The 22,269-nt window shown below is 36.3% G+C and overlaps 1 protein-coding gene across 1 annotated transcript in view; it reads left to right on the top strand.

Moving 5' to 3' along the window:
* OLA1 (Obg like ATPase 1) overlaps positions 1-21,463 on the top strand; it is a 98,200-nt gene extending 76,737 nt beyond the window's left edge. The window contains exons 8-11 of the mRNA XM_086751166.1: positions 13,859-13,999; positions 14,680-14,776; positions 16,853-16,975; positions 20,939-21,463. Coding sequence (XP_086607292.1) covers positions 13,859-13,999; positions 14,680-14,776; positions 16,853-16,975; positions 20,939-21,040 — 463 coding nt within the window. The 3' untranslated portion in view covers positions 21,041-21,463. The remainder of the gene's footprint in view (positions 1-13,858; positions 14,000-14,679; positions 14,777-16,852; positions 16,976-20,938) is intronic.
* Positions 21,464-22,269: the final 806 nt, after the last annotated feature.

Raw genomic sequence — 22,269 nt, 5'->3', positions numbered from 1 at the left:
CGGCATGAAATTCAGAGGTAGTGTCTTTTTCTTTCTTTGCTCTTAGCAAGTATCTGTGACATCTTATAGCAGCACACCTTACCTCTTCCCAGCTTCTGGCCCATTGAGGGGTGAATACTCACTGTAGCTCCGTTAGCTCAAAGATAGGTTTGTGTAATGGGTACGTAATGAGTACGTTCAGTTTAGAGTTTAACATGTTTATTGGTTGCTTCTTTAGAAATTGGAATTATGTACAGATATGTTAAGTGTCTTAATGGGAAACACTTTGAAGTCAGAAAATGATGAAATGAAGGTTACCAATGCATTTTGGAATCCCTGTCCTGCCCAAAGGGTTGTCTGCTCATGAGTGTACCAAACTACTCCCTTTCCTTTAAAGCCAACCTTGTCTTGGTCCGTGCAAAGGACAAGCTTGTTCTTGAGAATGCAGTAGGGTTCGGTAGGATAGGATGTTGATGGGATTCCCTTCCTCTGTAGCAAAAATTGATTCTGATATGGAACTGGAGGAGGACAAGGGATGACTTTGTTAAAGGCATGTTACATGCCTGGAGATTTGGTGATGGAGAACTGGATTTTATTTCTGTCTCTTTTAGATTTCTGTGTGAGATGCCAAGTAAGAAACTTCCAGTAAAATTTTTACACACTTTAAAATAATTGTGTTCTTAATTAGCTGCATTTGATCAATTAGGATAACATAGTCCAGTGTCCTCACTAATGTTGTTTTTAAAATGTTTGCCTTGCGCAAATTTTGAAATTACTTGCTGCCAAGCTGCGATACGAGTACTGCAGCTACCTCTTCTGCCTTGCCTATGCTCTCATGAGTGGTACTGGTACCTACACATGGTATTACGGACTACTTTTGACTTTTATTACATTTTATTTTGGAAGAGCGGAACTCATCAAGTCTAGTTTACAAAGAGTTTGAGTCTTGTTTCCTTACAACAGTGATTCCTAATTTAGACTTGTACTTTAAAAAGCAGTGTCATGGTGCTCTAAACAGCAGGTAGTGTCATATTCTGTGGCTCAGGAGGACTTTTTGCATGATGATCAGTTCCTCCTTTGTTCCTCTTTTGCATTTCTGCATAGCCTTTATGTACTTCTGAATTTACAAAGTGTAGTACTTCCTTGTAACTATACGGTAATGCCTAAATTACCGTAATCCCTCTTCTGCATTCAGTACAGAACAAGTTATTGTTCACACCATACATTACACCATAATGATTGTTGTAAATTAATTAAGGGTTTTTTTTTTTAACAGTAGCTTATTGTTTTGCACTTAGTATTGGTAGACTGTTCACAGAGCCTCGCTGGTCACTTAGGTTGAAAATGTTCTGCTAACTTCCAGCCTACATTTTTCTGTGGCTGGCTTATTTCATTGGTGGTTCTTGTTCTGTAGATTAAATAGTGTCTTATCTAACGGGTGTTTACCTCCAGTGCTTATGTCTCTGTCATCTACATGAGATTCCTGTTTCTCTGATAGTCTTGGACCTGTTCTGAATTTAGCTGACCACAGCTGCACATAGTATTCCACATGCTTTCGTGAATACCTTGTATGCAGATGTAATGCATCCTGTTGAACAAAGGGAAGCATTTCCTGTAGGATCTGTAGATTACATTTACCTTTGTTGCATTGACTTGGTAGCTTAGAGTTGCTCTGAAGATGACTAATGCATCATGGTTCCTCTTCTATGTCACTTCCAATTGATGATGACAATAATGACTTCCCTTGAGGAAGATGTCTCCTGCTCTTGTATCAAATGTAATCTTTGTATGCAACTAATGTTTGTGTCAAGGTCATTAATATATTTAAACAAGATCGATCCTGAATTTGATCCTTGTGAAACTTCATTATCCTTAAACACCAGTTTGTTCTCCAGTTAACAGATCCGGTGCATTACTCAGTACACAGTCTTTAGAAATCCCCTTCCCCCTCTTCTCTGGCTGAATGAGTAGCATTCACACAGAGCACACTGTCAAATACTTTATAGATGTATTTCTCCTGCATAGAAAATCATATGTCATGTCAATGAGAGAATAAATTTATCAGGCATGCTTTTTTTGTTTCCTTTAAACCAAATTACTTGTGTTTACCAAGGTTATTGTCTGTGATCATTTCTTCTTTGATGGTGTCACTGCTCAAGCAAACTACATCTAAAATAGCATTGTATCTGTTGATTAAGTGACTTTCTGGTGGAGAAACTGATAGACTATCATGTCCCAGAATAACTGCCCACTTTGATTTTTTTAATATTTTTCCTTTGGCTAGGTCTGCTTTCAACCATAGAGTACTTACTCAGGCTCTTGCTGTTGAGCAGGCCTTTTCCAAACTTAATTTCTGTGTTACTTCTAAAATAGAAGAAGAATCCATTTGAGCATTAAAAAGGAATGGTGCTTTTCATTGGTTACTGAAACTTTTCTTACAACTGCTGTGCTAAAAGAGTGTAAGTGATTGCTTTAAGCAAGTAAACAATCTTTCTAATGGTAAGAAAACATCTGGATTCGAGTTGAGTAATTCACAACTGCACTATCGCTTTGGCTCTATGTATTTTATCAATCCCATGGTTGGGTGAAGTGTTTTCAACTGCTGTTTTGGACAGAAAGGATGAATATACAGAAAGTAGAAATCATTTCATAGAGGCTGTTGGAAGTCTAGATTTTTTTTTACTTGGGAGCTTTTACTTTTAATGACAGTGCACATTTACGTCATAGGTTTTTCTTTTTCAGTGTGACTGTAGATCAGACCACATTCCTTACAGTCTATCCTGTGCATATTTGAACTACTTTGAAGAAGTGAAATGATGTGATGTTTAGTTACAGAGAAATGTCAAAAACAATGCATTTATATGATATGAAAGATTTGCAAGCGCAAGCTAGCAATTGATAGTAATATTATAATTAGCTCTTTGTACAGCCTGTTTTTTATTCATGAACATTTTCATGTTGACAACTATCATGTGTGCCACCACACATGGAGCCTTTTCTTTACTCAGTAGAGACTGAACATGAATTGGTATGTTTTTGGGCTTATGTTCTGACTTTCTATGGAAAAATGGTTTCTGGGCCAAGTAATAAAAATTAAAGTAGCTTGCATTTTAGTTTTGGCTTTTTGATCCTATTGCTGTTAGTGCTAGTGTTTGTAAGGGTGAAACATGCCACAGAGTGCTGTAACTTCAAGGTGGAACTTCTTTTCAGTCAAATATTTTTTTTTTTGTGTTAAAATTGATGAATGCATCCTAATTCCATATTTGATAAGAAAGTGAAGATACATAAACTAGTAGTTGTATAATAAATCAAATTTTAGTTTTGTGTTTGCAAATAGAAATGTTTTGTGCACACCCACCCACAGAATAAGAGTATTTATTTCTGACAGAAATGTACTTTGTCAAAAATCTTTGTATCTAACAGATCCTTTACAGTCCGTCACATCAATGGAGTGTAATTTCAGACACTGATCCAGATACTTATTCCTGCTTCTGAAAAAAACGAAGTTAATGTTCCCATAGGACAAGTATGCTGTAGTAGTTGATTCAGATGTTGTTAATTGTTTTTCATTTCACCATAGTTTAGACAGGTAAACAGACTGTGTCTATAGAATTGAACACTTTTGTGACAGCTTTTCAAATTAGTGAAGTGCATTTCATACAAGACCTCTCTGCACACTGTGAAAATCCCTAACTCATTTAGTGTTGTATTTGGACATGGACATGTTCATCTGACAGTACAGTACATGCTGTTATATGTATTAGACAGTATTTTGTGGAAATGTATCAGCAGGAGGTAAGACTGGGACACACCACATAATTTTACATAAGCAATTCAGGCACTTAAGGTCAGGGTTAGTTTCTAAAGCAGCCTATGAAAAGGGCCGAGAGAAGATGCTTTAAGAAGCAAGTGAGAACAGGAGCCCTAATTTAAGTGCTCTGAATTGCCCTGGGAAGAACCTGCTGCTTCATTAACTATATAGGGAGCGGAGTGAGATTAGGTATCTGAATTAGGTTTCTGAAATTAAGCCTTGTATTCTCTGAGTTGCTGTAGTTTGAATATTAACCATTCAACTAAATAACTCTTTCATTGCTATAGTGAGAGCTTAGGTTATGTTATTTATCTGGATAAATATCAAAGTTAATTTCTGATTTGAGTAAGACATTCCAGACTAATAACAAGCTTGATCTTCTCTTCGTCAAATAACTCACCACAACTTAGTCCGGTATTGCCAACTTCTGTGATTCGTATTACTGATCTCGTTAAAATTGTTTCTTAAAACATTGCTTGTAGTATCTTGTGATCACTTGGTAATGGTCCAAGGGGGCGGGGGAAATAAGCGGGGTTTATTATTTTAAATCTAATGCTCTTATTGTGGTAATATTTGACTCTTCAAATTTAATACTTAAAGAGTTTTAACAGCTGATGGAGGGAGAAAGAGAGCATTCATTTGAATTCTGTGGTCTCCAGAGGCTCTGCAGTTAAGATCACACAGACTAATTTTGGAGAAGTGAGGAAGGTGTCTCCATCTATCATGTGTAAGCAGCAGAGGGTGTTTCATTAAGAGACTGTGGGGGAATATTCTGATTCAGTTTGCTTCTGTTTCATTAAATTGTTCTGTGACATTAGCAAAAGTCAAAGCTAACACATGTTGTAGTCTACATTGTGTTACTCATTGCAGATTTTTAATTAGCACTAGTGGAATATTCCCAGTGTCTCTCTATAATGTCTTATTTCAAATGTTATTTCATTACACAGGAGTTTTATGTAGATCCTAATTTTTGTTGGGAGTATGGCCTTGTGTTCGCTTATGTGCCCAGAGTACATAAAAGAGTTGAAGAATGTAAATTTTAAATGGTGGTGTCCGTTGTGCATCTCGTGTAAAGTGTCTCTTCTTAAGGCATCACATGTTCTTTTATCAAATAGTCTCTTTCTGCATGGCTTATAATTCCTTTTTGTGGGATTATATATTTGAGACTCTGTTGCGATAGCGTTGATATGAATTGTCTTACTTTTTTTTTGTACAAGACCCTTAAGAATACAGTTTTCTGTGTGACATAAGAAGCTTTGTCCAGATACAAAAGTTAAAATTATCATGCCATAATGTAAACCTGACTATGGAATTAGGGATTCTTTCTACTGATCTGTAGTAGTCGCTCAGTCATCATCATTTTGCACATAAGTCTTGTGACTGAGATTTGCTCCTTCTGCTATAGTTTATGAAAGAGCATTTGTTAAATTATTTTGTTATAATTTCAAAATAACCTTTCAAAACTCTACATTTTGTAAATGATAGCAGAAAGAACGACCAGATGTGCCTTTCCAAAGGTGTCTTTTCTCTCCCAAGTATATGTGCTGCAAGTGGAGCCTGTTATGCCTGTAACTATGAAATGTGGTGTGCACGATTTGTTGCAGTCAGCGTTGTTACGCAGTTCCATCAGTAGCTCAGTCTTGACTGAGCTTGGTCCTTCCTGACAGCAACAGTCATGTTGGGGTTTTGGGTTTGTTTTTGTTTTGTTTTTTTTTTTCTTTTTCTTCTTTCCTCTTATTTGAGTTGAGACCAATTAATTTTCTGAATTGGCAGACCAAAGAAACTAGAGAGTGTAAGCCTTTCACTGCAGAAGTGCAGTATCATTTTCATTGTTTAAGTTGTAATTGGTTTTGATCTCTTTAATAGGGACCATAATTTGGATAAAGAGATATTACTGAAGTCTTGAAAATTAGATTAGAAATTAATGTTTTAAAAATGGATTTCAAGATCTTTGCTCTTCATGAGTGATACTTCTTACAGATGTTTAAAATAGGGTTACCTTGACTGACCTTTTGTTCGGTGGAATTCGCTATATAAGTTACTGAAAAATCTGTTCTTACTCACAGCTCTATATAGATTAGCAGAAAAAGTAATTTTAGATTATTTTACCTTTCTTGCTGTCTTTCTACCATCTTGCTATTTTTAAAATTCAAACTTGGTTGTAGGTTATCAACTTGATTTTTCTATTATGCGTTCTTTATTCCTCCTTGTTTTAAAAGTATTTCGTCCATTGACTGCTGTCTGTACTCCATTTACAGGTAGTATCATGTTCTCTGCTATTATTTCTTTCACAGTTCCAGCATCTTGCAAACCCAAAACACTAAAGAAGTTTCATGTAATTTAAGACAAATCTTTGTATGAAATATGTTCCAAAAGTGGTCAGTAGTATGAAGTTGTAAGTGAAGTGTTATGTCCTTATGTGTTTTTAACATACCACTAAACGGCTAATATCTCCAGGTAGCTCTCTAGACCCGATAAATTGAGAACTGTGTACTGCTACCATATTACATTACACAGTTGTTTAACAGAATTGTGTCTTGAGAGGGTGAAGTGCTTTCGTATGAATTTCCAGAATATTGCCTTGATTTTTTTTTTCCCCTGTCACCTAGTATCATGTTCTGCCTTGAAGAATCGATTAAGTGATCTCATGTGGGATAATTTTTACTCAGGAGTCGTGCCATATTCAAGTGTTCTCCAATAATAAACACCAAAATTCCTGATTGAACTTGTCTGTACGGCATTGCCTCTTTTTAGGGTAGTAGGCTAACTTAAGGCACTCCTATCCTTAACAGTCTTCACCTGTTCCTGCACCACCCTTCAGTTATACTGGCACAGCCAGTTGTAAGGATACGTGGGGAAAGTTAATTGGTCCAGCTTGAAAGAAAGGGATGGAGAGGGAGGTATGAAAGAAATAAATTATTCCTCTCCCAAAACTGCTTTTTTGCCAGATTGTTTTTATTGGTGAACAGCCTGAGTATGCTTGCAGGGAGTGCTGGTGGGGTCCCTGCTCCACGTGCAGCTGCTAGCAGAAAAGCAAATGTAACATCTGGATGGATAAGGAATGGGATGGGAAGCTAATGTCCAGATTATGAAAATGTTTCTTTAGAAACTGGGATGCAACATGAACTAAAATAGGTCCAATAGTGGTCACCCCATCTAACAAGTGATTTTGCGGAATTCTAGAGGATTTAAGATAATGGCCATGATAGAGAATAAGGCCCTGGAAAAACTTGCATTGACACACATGAGATAGAGAGCCTGGAATTACTTACGTTTCAAAGGACAATGTAAGGAAAGTTATAAACCTGTCTATAATAAATGACAAATGACAGCGTTGATCAGGAACTTCTATTCTTCTTTTCTTGATAGGGTAACATCTGTATTCATCTTGAAATTATGATGAATTTAGGAAGTGTGAAATCCAAACCTAGTAGAATGAAGGACTTTATATACCTATTCTGTTTTAAGATTCCTGAGATCGTGGGATATGTTGCACGTCCCCAAAAATGTTGTGGTAGAGAATTTCAAGGACTATTCCACTGCGTGTTTCAAGGCCTAAGTCAATCTGTGTTGGAGGTGTGAGTGATGTGTAATGTGTGAGATAGGTTCTCCACGGTGGTCTCTTGTAAGGTTTATGTGGATGCAGTGACTAATACTGGAGGGGATATGGACGTTGGACTCTAGGAAGGTATGCAGGAACTTAAAGCATTCAGGATGCGCAGGATAAATGAAGTTCTGAGTTCCTGAAGCGCTTGTCCTGAGGGGCCGAGAGGAGTCTCCTGGCCAGGGAGCAGCCCCGTGTGTGGAGGCAGTGCTTTTGTTCTGAAGTGTTATGAGAAAGTATTTGCAAGTTGGGGGGAGGGAGGGTGGGGGGAATACCCTAAAAAGAAAAGCAGGTAGCAAGAACAGTTACAGCATATTAATCTGTTATGGAAGATTCCTGTTCTGAACTTCTTCCACTGAGCTATTTTGTGGTACACAATTACTGTATAAATTACTTTCACCATTCCATTCTTTGTTCCTTATATAAATTTGGAATTAAAGCTTCTGAGGCTGTGAATGTTTCTTATTTATATAAAAATACATATACATCTACATATATGTACAGCACTGAGAACAGTGGACCTGATCTTTGTGGAGTCTGTGCATGCTAACAGAGCAGAAGGGAAGGACATCGCCTGTGAATTGTGTTGCGCAGTACTGATGCTTAGGTAAATTACATCTTCCTCTCCCATCCCACCAAATCAACTAAACCTAGTAGTAGTCATAGTAGAATGTTTTGGGACCTGGCAAAAAAAAAAAAAAAAAGGTGGATAATAGGTGAGGCTTCAAAAGACAAAAAAAAAAAGAAAGCCACAAAGAGGGGAGAACCCCACCCCACCCCCTCCCGACATTTTTTAAATCAATGAGTTTTCCTTTAATTTAAAGAAAAATGTTGGAACAGTTCAGTTTTTTTTTAATCACCTAGAAGCTAGCCAATTGTCTATAGTAATAGCCATGTTGGCTATTACTTGTCTAAACTGTCAGATGACTCTGATATTTTGTTTGTGATAAATTTAAGTCTTGCATATAGTGAAAAAAATATACTTATTGGAATTTTTCTTAAGCCTTTAAAGGTTTCAGTGCCTTACAACATTCTCATAAGCAAGATAGGAAATATTGGCTAGATGGAAACTACTGGAAGTTGAGTGTGCAAGACTGGTTGGAAGATAATATACAGACCATAGTTACCAGTGGTTCACTTTCCAAATGGAAGAATATCTCATTATGAGAGCTGCAGACATGTCTGCTGGTTGAATACTGTTATGTATTTCCATTAATGAGCTGGATGATAAGCGTTCTTGTTAAATCTGTAGATGACTCCAAACTAGGAGATGTCCAGGTATGTATAGAACAAAATTAGAAGTTAGAAGCATCTCAAGAAATTGAAGAAATTATTAGGGAAAAAAGACCTAGGGTGCAACTTCTGAGAAGGATTTTATGCAGGAATAATCAACTATGCAAATATCGTATTAGGAGCAGCTAGTAAAGCAGGGATATACAACACGTTGTAAACTGAGCACGAGAGAATGTTGCAGTGCTCTCACAAAAAAAGCGAGTGCTATACAGTATTTTATAAACAGGAGAATCACCTGAAAAATGTGAGAGTTAATCATCTGGCTATTTTTAATGCTTATAAAATGTTATTTTTGAGAGAGAGCTCTGAGGAGTGTTCGGTGGGTGCTGCGTGCTTCCAGGAACTTTTAGACCGATTGGAGGGAGTCCAGAAAAAGGTTCAAAGTTTTAAGTAATACATGGCTTCCAAGGAAAGCTCAAAATAAAAAGGAAAGACCTCAGTTTTTAAGTTTGTAAAACACTGCTGTAAAGAAATAGGGAGTGTGTATTCACAGTCCATAGTGTATAGGCTCAGTGAACCAAATGCATTTAAATTGAAATAAAGGTGGCTTAGGCTGTATGTACGGAAAACTTCTACAGTGGGGAACAAAGCACTGAACAGATTGCGTTTGGGAGGCTTTAAAAATCCGGGGTTGCTCAGAACTGCCAACAAGAACAGCCTGTTGGAATTGCTAGGTCCTCTTGTTCTCACTCCTATCTGTAGATTTTTTTTTTCCGTCTTTTGTATGTTTTGATCACTTGTTTTGATCTCATCTCATTATCTTACACGTGTTTCTTTCCTCCTTGTGGTGCTGCCTGGTATTTTCTTTTTCCCTGCAATGCTGTTTTGATTCTGCCGATTTCCACTCAAAGTTCAAGTGTAGAACAGAAAAACAATTGTTTCTCTTCCATGACTTAGATGGGTGGTGGGTTTTTTTTGCTCTTGCTTGTACAAAAGCATAGTTTCACAAATCACCTTTCTTCTCAGGGGTCAGTTTTTCAGATCATCTTGGCTTGCAGGTGTCCACTGAGCTTAAGTTCTCTCTGCAGATTCCCTTTTCCATCACTACTTCTGATTTCCATCTGAACTCTGTCTCTGTTCCCAGCTGGATCTCTCATGTGAAACTCGGTCAAATATCGATTTGTAGTTAATGTACATTCTGCAACTTCTGCACCTCTTTATTTTGGTTGTCTGCAGGTTTTGGTTTCTTCTGTCTCAGGAACCATCACCATTTTAAAGTGAAGGCACTCCCTTCTGCAGAGCTCCCCTTTCTGGTGCTTTTTGCCTTTGGCATTCTCAGTGAGTGCCCTAATTTTTAAGCCTTTCTTCAAGGTCTGTTCAGCATCTTGATTTAATATCAGGAGTTAACTCTAGTAGTTGTCCTGATCCTTTTGCATGTGAAGTCACTGGCTTCTTTCTCCTTGTCAGGCTGATGCAAAATTAAAAACTGGAATGCCCCTAATTGGTGCCTTTGTCAAGGCATCTATTGCTGCTACTGGAATCTAATAGTGGCAAGAAAACATCTTGGTCATCTTAGCTTTTTCCAAGTTAGTAATAGATACGCTGACATGCTTTAGTCTTATCAATCAACAGTAACAATGTTAGGTAGAAGTGAGCATTTTAATTCCTTTTGGCTGTTTTCCCTGGTCAGAATTTTGAGTGCTGCCTTCACTTGTTCAGATCTGGTTTTGTTTTTGTGTCAGGTTTTTACACAGTTGTCTTTTAACTGAGCTTTCAATTCAACTTTTAGTTAAGATTTTATTTTTGCTACCACAGAATGAATGGTGGTCTTATTGTCTCTTGGGTCTCTATTTTTTTCCAGAAAGGATGTTTTGTCCATTTGTGGTGCATAGAATAAAATTTCATTTCAGGAACCCTTTGCAGTTGCTGTTGGCACACTCCTGCTCTCCACAGACCCAAGAACCAAGCCACCTCAGTAGGGGAAGGCTGTTGGATGCCCAGAAATGCTCTGCAAGACCCCTCGCTGTTATTACCGAGTAGTGCTAGAATAATAGGCCTTTCTTTTTTCTGCTCTATGTTTTATAATCAGAATTTAGTTTTAACTCTGCTAATAATGGCATTTTTAGAAATCTAATTAGGAAAGAGGATATTTTTAATTGCTTTTAGTGTGTAGTTTGTTTTCACATCATTTTCAGTTTGCTTTGTCAAGAATGGTCTTCATCTTGAGCACTTTTTCATTTTTTAAAGTAGTTTCAGCTGTTAATCATGGTCATTGGTTCTGCCAATTCTACTGATGTGGTTTTGGTTTTTTTTTTTTTTTACTTTTCATTTTGTTACATTTTAGTGTGGTTTGTTTTTTGGGGTTTTTTTTTAACTGAGATTTTACCAATAGTCTTTTCTCTCAACCTAAAATCCAATACCCTTCATCATTCATTATCAAGTGTAGCATGAAATATTGGAGAGAGACTCCAGGATTTGCTTACCTTAACAAAGGCCCCAGTGAGTGTACTAATGCTGTCCTTTCCTTTGAAAAAATATGTGCTCAAGTAAAACAGCCTTTGACATTAATTGTTACCATTTGTTAAAGAGAATTTTGTTCTGTTTAGCACGCTTGGTTATCCCTAACAGGAAGGCAAACTTGCACTATTACTTTATTGATTGTAAGTCAAGTGTTTTGTGCTTTGAGGACAGTTTCATTTAGAAATATATCGGTGTTTATATTTGAGTATTTACCTTTTTCTGTATTTTGGTCACCATTAGGGGAATTCCTTGGTACTCTTTAGTAATTCCTGTGACATTGAAAGTCACAAAAGTGAAAGACTCAGGCAAGAACCCAACTGTCTGTACAGAGTGGGATGCAGTACCTTGTTCTTTTAGTGAGGCTGTAGCAGGTCTGATGTCAGTCACTTCAGAGACCTTTAGACCTCAGTGCTCATTTATTGCTAAAATGTACCAGCTCTGCTCCTGCATTATGAAGATCATCTGTCAACACTTTGAGATATTCTCCTTTGTTATTAAGCTTGTGATGCTCTACACTGTCAGGTTTTTTGCCAATTATAGTTAAGGTACAATGGTGTATTCACTGGATCAAAGTCTCGCACTGGCGGTAGAGGAATGATTTGTAAGTCTTTATTCATCTGAATTGTACAATAGAATACCTGAGGAATGCAAATAATCCCTCTAAGGACTCAATAGAAAAGCTGTTAAAATGACAGTCTAAGACTATTTATTATTCTGAATTGGTGTTTTAGCCAAAGTAATTATTTCTTGTTGTTCCACAGTAGTTTGTAGTTTATTAGTTACGATGACCATATTTACCAAACAGAATTTGAATCCAATTTTTGACATTACTTTAATGCTCACTTCACTTTTTTTAAGTTTGCATGTTTCATTGTGTCTTTCACTTGCTGCGTTATTTAATTAGCTTAGAGACTAGTGTTAGATACCTTATTTAAAAAAAAAAAAGCACAGATGTTGAAATACACTTAGGAATAGCAGATCCATTTCTAGATAAATTTTCTGTAAAAGGTTGGCATTTATAAGCTCTGAATGTTGATAGGCAGTTTGTTAGCCAAAATAAATAAGTTAAGTACAAATGTCAATTTTAGGAGTGCTGTTAAATGTCACATTCAGAAATGCACCTTAATTATGATTTTCCGTTCAGGCGTTTCTGAAGGCAATAGTGTTTCAGGATCAGTCCTGGATACCAGACTGTATTTTCATTGGGTAACTGGAGTAAAAAAAAGATTAGTGTAATGAGGATTGAAAACCACTGATGGGATATTTACATAAGTAAATGATAGAAGGCCAGCCTTATATAACAAATGTGTGAAAACTGTTCAGTGAACTTTTATATTCTTTGTCCTGTCTGAAACCCTACTCAGTGGGCCATGCACTTAATCTCATAATAGCTCTGATCCCCTGCTATTTTCTTTAACAAATGTGTGTTGATGAACTTGTGGTTTGGTTCATTTTTTTTTTCTGAAGTGACATTTGCATTGATTATTTAAAGGTTTGCAGGCCACAGTTTCAAAGCACGTTAGTATAATAGCAGTTAAAACCTCAGTCTAAATCTTTGAGATTAGCAGGACTAAGGAAAAGAACTCAGCAAGCATAAAACCTTGTGCTGTATGGTGGGTGCTTCAGGTCTGAAACATCTCTGGCACCCGAAGTACTGTATTTTGTACTTTGGGTCTTAGAGTACACAAGACATTCCCGTGCCTCTTGAGTTTTTTTTCTGAGCATGCGGAGTTGTCATTCTGACCATTCACCACCTGTACAGAAACAGTGCCCTATAAATTACATTGAACTCCTTACAGGTAATTCACTAATGTCTCTCTTAAATTTAAAATAAACAGTATTTGCAGTCATTAATGCAATGCCTGTGTTTAAAGATTGTTTAAACGTCAGCTATTGCTGCAAAGATTTTCTTAATTTTTAATAGGATATTGAACATTCACAAGCTAGCACCATAAATGCGTAGCTCTAGATTTGTAGTTTCGTTCAACTAAAAAAAAAAACTAGATGTACAGCAAACTGTTGCTGATGCTGCTAGTTACTGAAGATGAAGAGAAATAGGAAATTTGATTCTTTATTTAAAAATAATAGTATAATATCTAGAAGCTTTGTCCTTAGGAGAGAGTAGAAAGGTGGGAGAAACTAGTAGCAACACAGCCCTGTACTCGTTGGCTATGGTGTGCTCCAGGATCAATAGCCAGGAAAAGCAGGGTGCTGCGTGCTATCTAGGAATTTATAGAGCATAGTGTTCTTTTCTGTCTGCTAATATCAGCTGCCCTAGCAAAAAAAAAAAAACAACAAAAAAACCCAAACCAAAACAAACTGAAGACCCTCAGTCTTACTGCATTTGATAAATATCACTCTTGGAAGTCTCAGAAAAACCTATGTCCACACATCTACAAAGTTTTATTTGGTTAGCATTTTAGATTGCAAGTGTTTAACCTCAACCAAAAACCTAGTTATTGTCTCAAATTAAGCCTATTTCTGATAGATTTAAATGCCAAACAGAAACCAAGAAACAGTGAAATGTTAATGGAGTACACCTGAAGCAATTGCTGCCTGTTAATGCCTTGACCTTGGAAAGCAATACACAAAAAGATGGCATCATAAAACCGTGCAATTCTTATGAATATGTATGTGCTACTTGATAATAATGAATGTGGTACAGCCATGCATGCACTACAAGATAATGTTGTGCCCTTTGTTGTCTACAGGTTGATAAAAATTAAAGAGTGGGTGGACAAGCATGACCCGGGTGCTTTGGTCATTCCTTTTAGTGGGGCCTTGGAACTCAAGTTGCAAGATATGAGTGCTGAGGAGAAACAGAAGTATCTGGAAGAGAACATGACACAAAGGTTAATTAGCATTCATTTTCCCTACACTTTATTATCAACTATTTCCTTGCAGTAATTTAATTGCTTGCGCTGATAGAATAATAAATGACAGAGTAATTACCATTATAAAGAGAGAATCTTCTCCTTTCTTTACCATGAGACAGAGTGAAAAGATTTATTTTAAATTAAGTTTTTAACTGTCATCTGTCATCTCTGTACAGTGTTTTAATTATAACATAGGTATTGGTTATGTATATTTTTGAGAAGGAATGATCTCCAAAACTGTTTCGTCATCCATGGGGAATAGGGACGGTGGAGAAAATTTTGCCATAATTTTTCTGAAGAACTATAATAAATTGTTTCAATATTGAATTTCAGTCAAACAGTTATGCTTTCATGACTGGAGTCCTGAAAATTGCATGAGACCAAAAGTGCTGTCTGATACAGTGATTTAAATTTATCTGATATTTCTGTATCCTGCCAAATAAACAAATCAAAATACTGTCTTTGTGATGCTGCAGTAAAAAAGTAGTTCTTCTGAAGAGAGTTCAAGGAACAAGGCTACTGCGATTATTGCTGTGTGTAAAAGTAGACCCAATGTCTTCAAAATACGTGATACCTTTCCATGTAAATTGGTTACTTAGAGCATTTAGCTGTTTTATGTGTATGTGTGGAATGAATTGGATTCACTTTTTTTTCAGCGCTTTAGCAAAGATCATTAAGGCTGGATATGCAGCACTCCAACTAGAATACTTTTTCACCGCAGGCCCAGATGAAGTGCGTGCATGGACCATCAGGGTAAGATTCATACTTATTCATCAGCTATATCCAGTTCCACACTATTGAATTCAGATTGATATCACTGACTTTGAAGTTTGTCATGGTGGCGGTTAGCTAGTCATTACAGATGAGGTTTTTGTCCAGGATAACTTTAATTATTTGTGAGCTGCTGAACAGTGAAAGTGGAGCTGCATTGATTGAGGCAGGTAACAATTGATTCTGCCTATTACATAGTCTGAATTTCTTCATCCTGTAGAATCTGTCTACCCTCCTCCTGTGGTCAGAGATAAGACGTACCAGTATTGTGCTTGCTTAATCTGTGTGACTGGGTTTGTCTGCAGTGAAATTGATGTTGCTTTTCATTTTGTATTCACTAAGTTTGTTTGGGTTGCGGGTGGTTCATTCCTCCTTTGCTTTGCTCGGATTACATTTTCAGCAATAAAAGCAATATAACATCATTATATTCCTCATGGACACACAGTTGGGCTCAAAAACCTAAAATCAGTGCGCAGTAATTCATGTCTTTCACTGACTTTAATATTTAGAGCTGGTTTATTTTTAGTAGGTTTATGTGTTTATCCAGGAACTTGTGTAATGCCTAAAATTGTATTATGAATTTTAAATATTGGTGTAGAATGATTATAGCCATAGAGATCAACTAATTTATTCCCAGAGGACAGTAAGAGCTGAGCTGTAGTGGTTTGCCTTTGAATGTAAATTATGTTATAATGTAAAAATTAGTATTGAAAAATATCTTGAAATGCACATAGTCACAAACTGTCTTAAAAATTACAAAAATGTCAACTTTTGGAGGTGCAAATCTGTCATTGAGCTGTTATTTTTTTGTATCAGTGTATTTAGTGCTGTGCAGCGAATTTCAGTGCTGTATTTAATTTCATTCAAGTGAATTAATTTTTTTTAATCAACATAATTTTCAGTAAATTTATATTTTTATTAATACTGCTGCAGATATTTGTGTATATGTTTTAGCATGTTAAACTTATTTTCGTAAAATTACATTTATTTTTTACGCCTTTTCATCTTATCTTCTTTCACATGGTAACTGCTAGCTAAAGTCCCTGAAATAGCTACCAAAATAGTATAAAAGCAGAAGTTTTGTTGTTCTGATTCTTGCCTTAGCTTTTAAAAGCACATTCTGAAACTCCGCTGTTTTCAGTAGGAGAAATGCCTGCTCTTTATTACAAATTTGAAAGCTGGTTTGTCTTAAGACTGATTGTAAGTATCTTTGATTTAATGTGCAAAGATATTTAGTCAGGTAAGCATCAGTGAGTAGCCATATTAACCCAATACATCTTTTATTGTAAAAACTGTGCTTTACACTGTCAGACTCCTTAGCACTTTAACATGCTTTATTAAGCAGCCTTTAGGTCACCATTATTTCTCAAATTTCTCTCCATGGTTGTGTGTGCACAGAATGTATGTCCTTGTAATTTAAAGCATGCAGTTATAATGCATTCTCCTCTATTCCATAAACTTAAATTATCTTATAATAGTTGCCTGTGATTTTTTTTTTTAAATATTTTTTAGTGATTCAGTTGTTGGCATTTTGGTAAGAATATTTATTCTATATTAGACTTCCTAAAATTATTCTGAAATAAAAATAAGCTACTAGCTTGAGATCCATAAATAATTTTTTATTACAAATGTGGTTTTCCAATGAATGTTATCATTTAATTGAAATTATTTGGACCTAAGTAAAAGTCTCAAGTAATTCAGATTTTAAAGTTATTTTAAAAATCTTTATTTTCCTCACTTTCTGTGTGGAGAGCTAGGGATCGAAGTGAATCACACAACAAAACACAATTGTAGCTTCTAAAATCAATACTGCAGTTGATACCTATTAGGAAAAACAAAGCCGCCCTTCTTTAATATCGCTTGGTTTATCTGTGGCAAAGGCATCTATCTGTCTGTGTGTCCCAATATTGGGAATTACCCAGCTGTATGCATGACATTTTAACTGATTTGAAACAAAGTTTCAGCAGATCCTGAAAGCATATCAAAAAAGAGAAGCCTCTTTCCTGCAATCAATCTTCTTAAATGCAATTAATTTACTTCTGGTCTTTCCTTTGACAGAAGGGGACGAAGGCTCCTCAGGCAGCAGGGAAGATTCACACAGATTTTGAAAAGGGATTCATTATGGCTGAAGTAATGAAATATGAAGATTTTAAAGAAGGAGGTTCAGAAGCTGCTGTCAAGGTGAGATCCCCATCTTTTTCTTCTCCCTTCCTCTGTATTGTGCCATTTTTCCATTTCAAGTCTGTTTTTCACTGGGAAGAAGTTGTTGATGCTAAGCAAATCTTAACAGTCACCTCTAGCAATAGACCAAAATCTGTTCTCATCTTTTACTTAGGAAAGAATTCAAATGCACCAACTTACTGAACAGGAATGCAACTATTTCAGTATCCAAGATATGACAGTTCATGGACTAAATGCTACTACTGAGACCAAACGCTGTGCTATTTTTTTTTCCATTTACATGTTAGAATTCAGAATTTAATAAGCTTTAAAATTAACTTGGTTTTGAAAAATCAGTTTTTAAGATGAGATAGCAGATTTTGGAATCACCTCTAAAAGGAAATGCAACACAGAAAATCTGTTTCTTCTAATAATGTGTCATCTTATTTTGAGTTTGCAGTGAAGATATTACAAATGTTGGATGCAAATACTTAAGAAAATCTTGTATTATAAAAATGCCTCCCTTTTTTTTCAGGATTAGTGATTTCCGCTCCTAGACTCTTGATAGGCATAATTAGAATCTTAAAATTTACTGTTTTAGCATTTAATTCAGTCTCCCTTTGACATCTTATTCGGATATTAAAAAATGCAGTGCCTTACTTTGATTGTCCAGAGTGTCAGTTATAGTTGTATGTAGTCCACAAAAATATATTACAGTAGATGATGTTTCCCAGCTACTCTCTACTGAATAGGCAGTGAAAATACTTAATGCAAAACTTTTTTCTTGAGTTCATGCTTCTTTGTAGTGACACTTCTATTAAGAAGAGTTTTATCTGCTTTCTCAACACTAGAGGGCAGAGACTGATTGGGTGCCCAAAGTTGTGCCCTTCTTATACCTGACAAATTATATCTGATTTGAAGTTATTAAATATTAAGTAAACATGTACATGGCAAATAAATGTCATAAGAAAAGCTGTTCTTTGTGTGGCTATTGCATTATTTCCACCTTCTTTAAGCAGAGAAATGTCCCTTTATTTCATACACATTTGATTTCTTGCTTGGCATTTCTAATGTTTTATGAAGATTTGTGTGTTATAAAATTGCCATCACAAAGCACATTAGCTTGATTTAATCCATCTCAGTATTTGAAGGTTCCTACACACTATAATGTGTTAAAGAATTTAAAAGGTTCAGCTTTTATTGTTTGCTATTTGATAGCTTGAAAGGTATGCAAAACTATGATTTCAAATTCAGCTTATTCTCAGTGGTATCACTAAGGAAGATCATACTGAGCAGCGGGACTTTAATAGGTTTGTTTGAACCCCAGGAAGTGAGGAGGGGGGGGAAAATCCCAGTATAATTGGTTCGTTGCGGCATGTGGACTGCCTTATGAAAAGGGAAGTGGAGTTGTAGTTGTAAAGCGAAACCAGAGCTATAAATAAATCCAATATTCTGCAGTCAGAAACCACTTTATGTAACCAAGATTCAAATTTTGCCAGCAACGGTTTTTGATGCTCAAGTCTGAGTGTTTTCCCTGAGAAGCTGCATCAGTTAATATCTATTACATTAATCGATAAGTATTTTTCTTACATATTTTTATTTGCTTTTCACAATGTAAGATTCTAGACATCAAGCTTCCATGTTCAAATTATTTAATGATTAAATTTTTATTGTTTTGAAGTATCTGTAAAACAAGTTTATTTGCATTTGTTACTCCGTTTTTAAATCAAGGTTAGAAAAAAACACCCTTGCTCTTAGAAAAATGCATTATATTGCTCTAGTCTTTTCTAATTTGCATTTAATACAGTGTTACACATCATACACAATACTAATTACTTTTATATTGCTGGTAAATTTCAAAATTATATTTGGGAGCTTTTAGGAGTTCTCTAAAATAACGGTGGTAATGGGAGTAGCTTGCTTTGTATGTTATCAAGTTGATCGATTTTTAAGTTTGATTTTGTGTGTGTCTAACACCAGTACAGCATAACTAATTTAATGCCAGTGCTGTGAACTAGACACTGAATAGCTCTGTGTGGGCTTTGTAGTCTACAGGGATATCACATTATTAGCAATCATATCTGCTTAGGCAAAGCTGGCTTCTACAGATGGCTGCTTTCAAGTGCAAATGAACTGGTTAGACGTGTCTTGTTTAATACATACTCAAGATTCACAAATGGGTATTGATTTTTTCAACCAGTGTTTCTGATAGCAATGGAAATGGATTAAATGGTCTCTAGAGAATTTAAAGGAACACTGTCACTTTTAATTAACTAAACTGGTAACAAAAATACATAAACTTGCATTAGAGTGTCAAAATGTATTTAATTAAAGAAGTCTATGCCACTTTGACAGTGTGTGGTAGTGTGCTAATAAAAATTGTTACTTTGTGGAGATCAGTTTTTTCTACAAATACTAGTGAGTAATAAATGTTTGTGACTGTAAAATGTCTCTATGCCTGCAGCTTATGCTTGCTGATGATTTTTACAGCACTGTTTTATTAGTGTTTATGCCATCAATTAGTCCAATTACTCTTGACTTTAAGCATTATTAGGATCTTCAAAGGAAAGAACTACTAAGTCTACTCGAAAGTAAACCTTTTATAGTCTAAACAAGTTTCCAGGTGAGGGGAAATATAAAAACATTTGCAAAATCCTATTTATTGATAGTGTCATATGGGATAAGGTCAGTTACTGTTGCACTGTGTATTTATTGTCAAGGCTATTTTATCTGCAATTTTCTGTAGGCTAGCATCACTGGTGACAACATTTAAATACGGAATGACAGCAACAAGGTTATCGAGCCTCTAAATTCCTAGACAGCAATATGGGGAAATACGTTGCTTTACAGAGGAGGTTTTGTGTAAGAAAGGTGCCTAAGTTAACTATGTACCATTAATCTGATCTGTTCTACTGCAACAAAGGTCATTAGTTAACAGCTTTCCTGTAATGGGATCTTAGCATGCCACCACTGTGATAGTGTCATTGAGAATAATGGCACAGTGAGGTCTTGCATGGAAGCACTTTCTCCTGCAAGAGAAAACTTCAAAACAGGAATGGTTATTGAACTAAAGCAGAAGCTCTCAACTTTTCCATATTGTAGATCACTTTTCAAGATAAATGCATCTGCAGACCACCTCTCGCCCAGTCTGTCAGTCCGAATGCCACAGCTTCTCTGTAGCCTCTACAATACCAGGTTTAATTATGAGATAAAGAGAGAAAAATATAATAATAAATTCTAATGCAGAGAGTACTGGTATTTAATAGATTCCTTGCCTATTTTCTGCTCTCCTCAAGTACAGCGTTTTCATAATGAATTTCCGTTTCATGTCTTTGGTCTATATGCCTTCTCCTGTATCCTGGTTTCACAGCCTATCTGCTCTTATACCTGTGCCTCTGAAGCAAATTTCTTCTAAAGGAAATTTCTGACAGAAAACCTGAGCCTGTATTTTGTGCTTCTCAGCCCCTCATTATCTGGGCACAAGCAGACAAGAGAGCCCCGCTGGAAGCAGGAGGCACGTACAGTTGTAACTTGCAGTGTTCCCGTCTTTAGTTTTGATAGTACTCACTTGTCCAGCCGCTGCCCATCGCCCTTTCCAGCAATACTGGTTTAGATTCCTGCCACTGGTGTTTGTCATCTGCAGGTTTTTTAGAACAAAAAGCCTGAAAGCTGAAAAAAAACAAAACCAAATTGAGTTGTTTTAGTGTCCTTTATATTAGACTTGCCAAGTTTACAGGTTTACCGCTGTATAATGCAGATGGCATTTAAGCACCATCAATTCTGCGGAGGTTAAATTATTCTTGTATGTATTTTATATGTATGTAAAACCAAATTATGTCAACCTGAGGAATATTGTGGCTGTTAACTGTGACACTGAAGTAATACCATTTCTTTACCGAAATGTGTTTAAATAATTACTATTTGAAAATACTATAAAATATCTAATGAAATAACCCATTTCTCTTTTGTTTGTTCTATTTCCAGGCTGCTGGAAAATACAGACAACAAGGCAGAAATTACATAGTGGAAGATGGAGATATTATCTTCTTTAAATTTAATACACCTCAACAACCCAAGAAGAAATGAATATCAGATGTTGTTCACTGCTCAGAAATAAACTGTGCTGCTTCAAAAAGGATATGAATTTTTATTTAGGATGGAATATCTGAAAACAAAAAGCATACAGTTTCTACCTAGGGAACCTCCCCTCCCCCCAGTGAAATTATTCTTGTTTGTTTTGAATTAAAATATGGCACCTCCAGCGAACATGCAAGTTCACTAAATGTGAACAGCTTTGCATTTCAAACGATTAAGACCCTACTCCAAATTGTAGAAGCTTTTCAGGAACCATATTACTCTCATGATACTTCATTAATCTCCATCATGTATGCCAAGCCTGACACGTTTGACAGTGAGGACAATGTGGCTTGCTCCTTTTTGAATCTACAGATAATGCATGTTTTACAGTACTCCAGATGTCTACACTCAATAAAACATTTGACAAAACCAGCCTTGGTGTGTTTGGGGATGTCTGTATTGACTGACTGTGGTGTGCTGAATGCGATACGGCACCTGGTGGATGCTGATTACAGAATTTTAAGACGTGTATGATACAGTAACTGGCAGTGTGGGGCAGCTGCAATTGTATCTCAAAAGTGAGTCTTTCATGGGAATCAGAAGATTAGGATGCCAATGATTTGTCTCAAAAAAGTTAATGAATTTGTAGATGGACATTCACCGAAAGATGATAGTAAGGATAATAAGAATGATGCAGCGTAAATTATTTTTACTGGAGAGAGGAAACATACATAGAAAAACCATGTTATCTCTGAGACTGAAGCTTTTTTGTTCAAATCATTTTGAAAAAGTATTTAATTTTTGCCTTGAAATTATTAAATTGTGGAGGCTGGAGCGGTGGTGCCTGCTGTTGTGTGGTGTCCTCTCAGGTGTGGTTTTCAGGCCAGTGGAGGGTGACACAGATAGCGTTGTGAGGGAAGAGGTTGCGCTGTGCCGGATCGGTAAGTCGCTCTGCTGAAATAAGGCTGCTGCTGTGAGTACTTTTTTACCCCTTTAGCCATGCGGGAGAGCTAGGCTCTTTGGGTAACACAGAAGAATAACAGAATTGTTTGCAAAAATAAAACCAAGTTTGTCCTTTGCAAGCTGTATAATTGCCCTTACTTGCAGTGTGTTTAATGTGTTTAAAACAGCCTGACTTTTTCTGAAGTGCCTGTGTGCCCCTGGTTTCTGCTACAGACTCAGCGGGGTCAGGGCAGGGAGAGCTGCTGCTCTTACCTGCGGCTCCTCGGTGTGCCAGA

Source organism: Chlamydotis macqueenii, chromosome 6 (assembly GCF_036417535.1).
Source record: "Chlamydotis macqueenii isolate bChlMac1 chromosome 6, bChlMac1.mat, whole genome shotgun sequence".
NCBI lineage: Eukaryota > Metazoa > Chordata > Aves > Otidiformes > Otididae > Chlamydotis > Chlamydotis macqueenii.
Note: the sequence above shows the minus strand (reverse complement) of the source record. Positions and strands in the feature narration are given on the sequence as shown.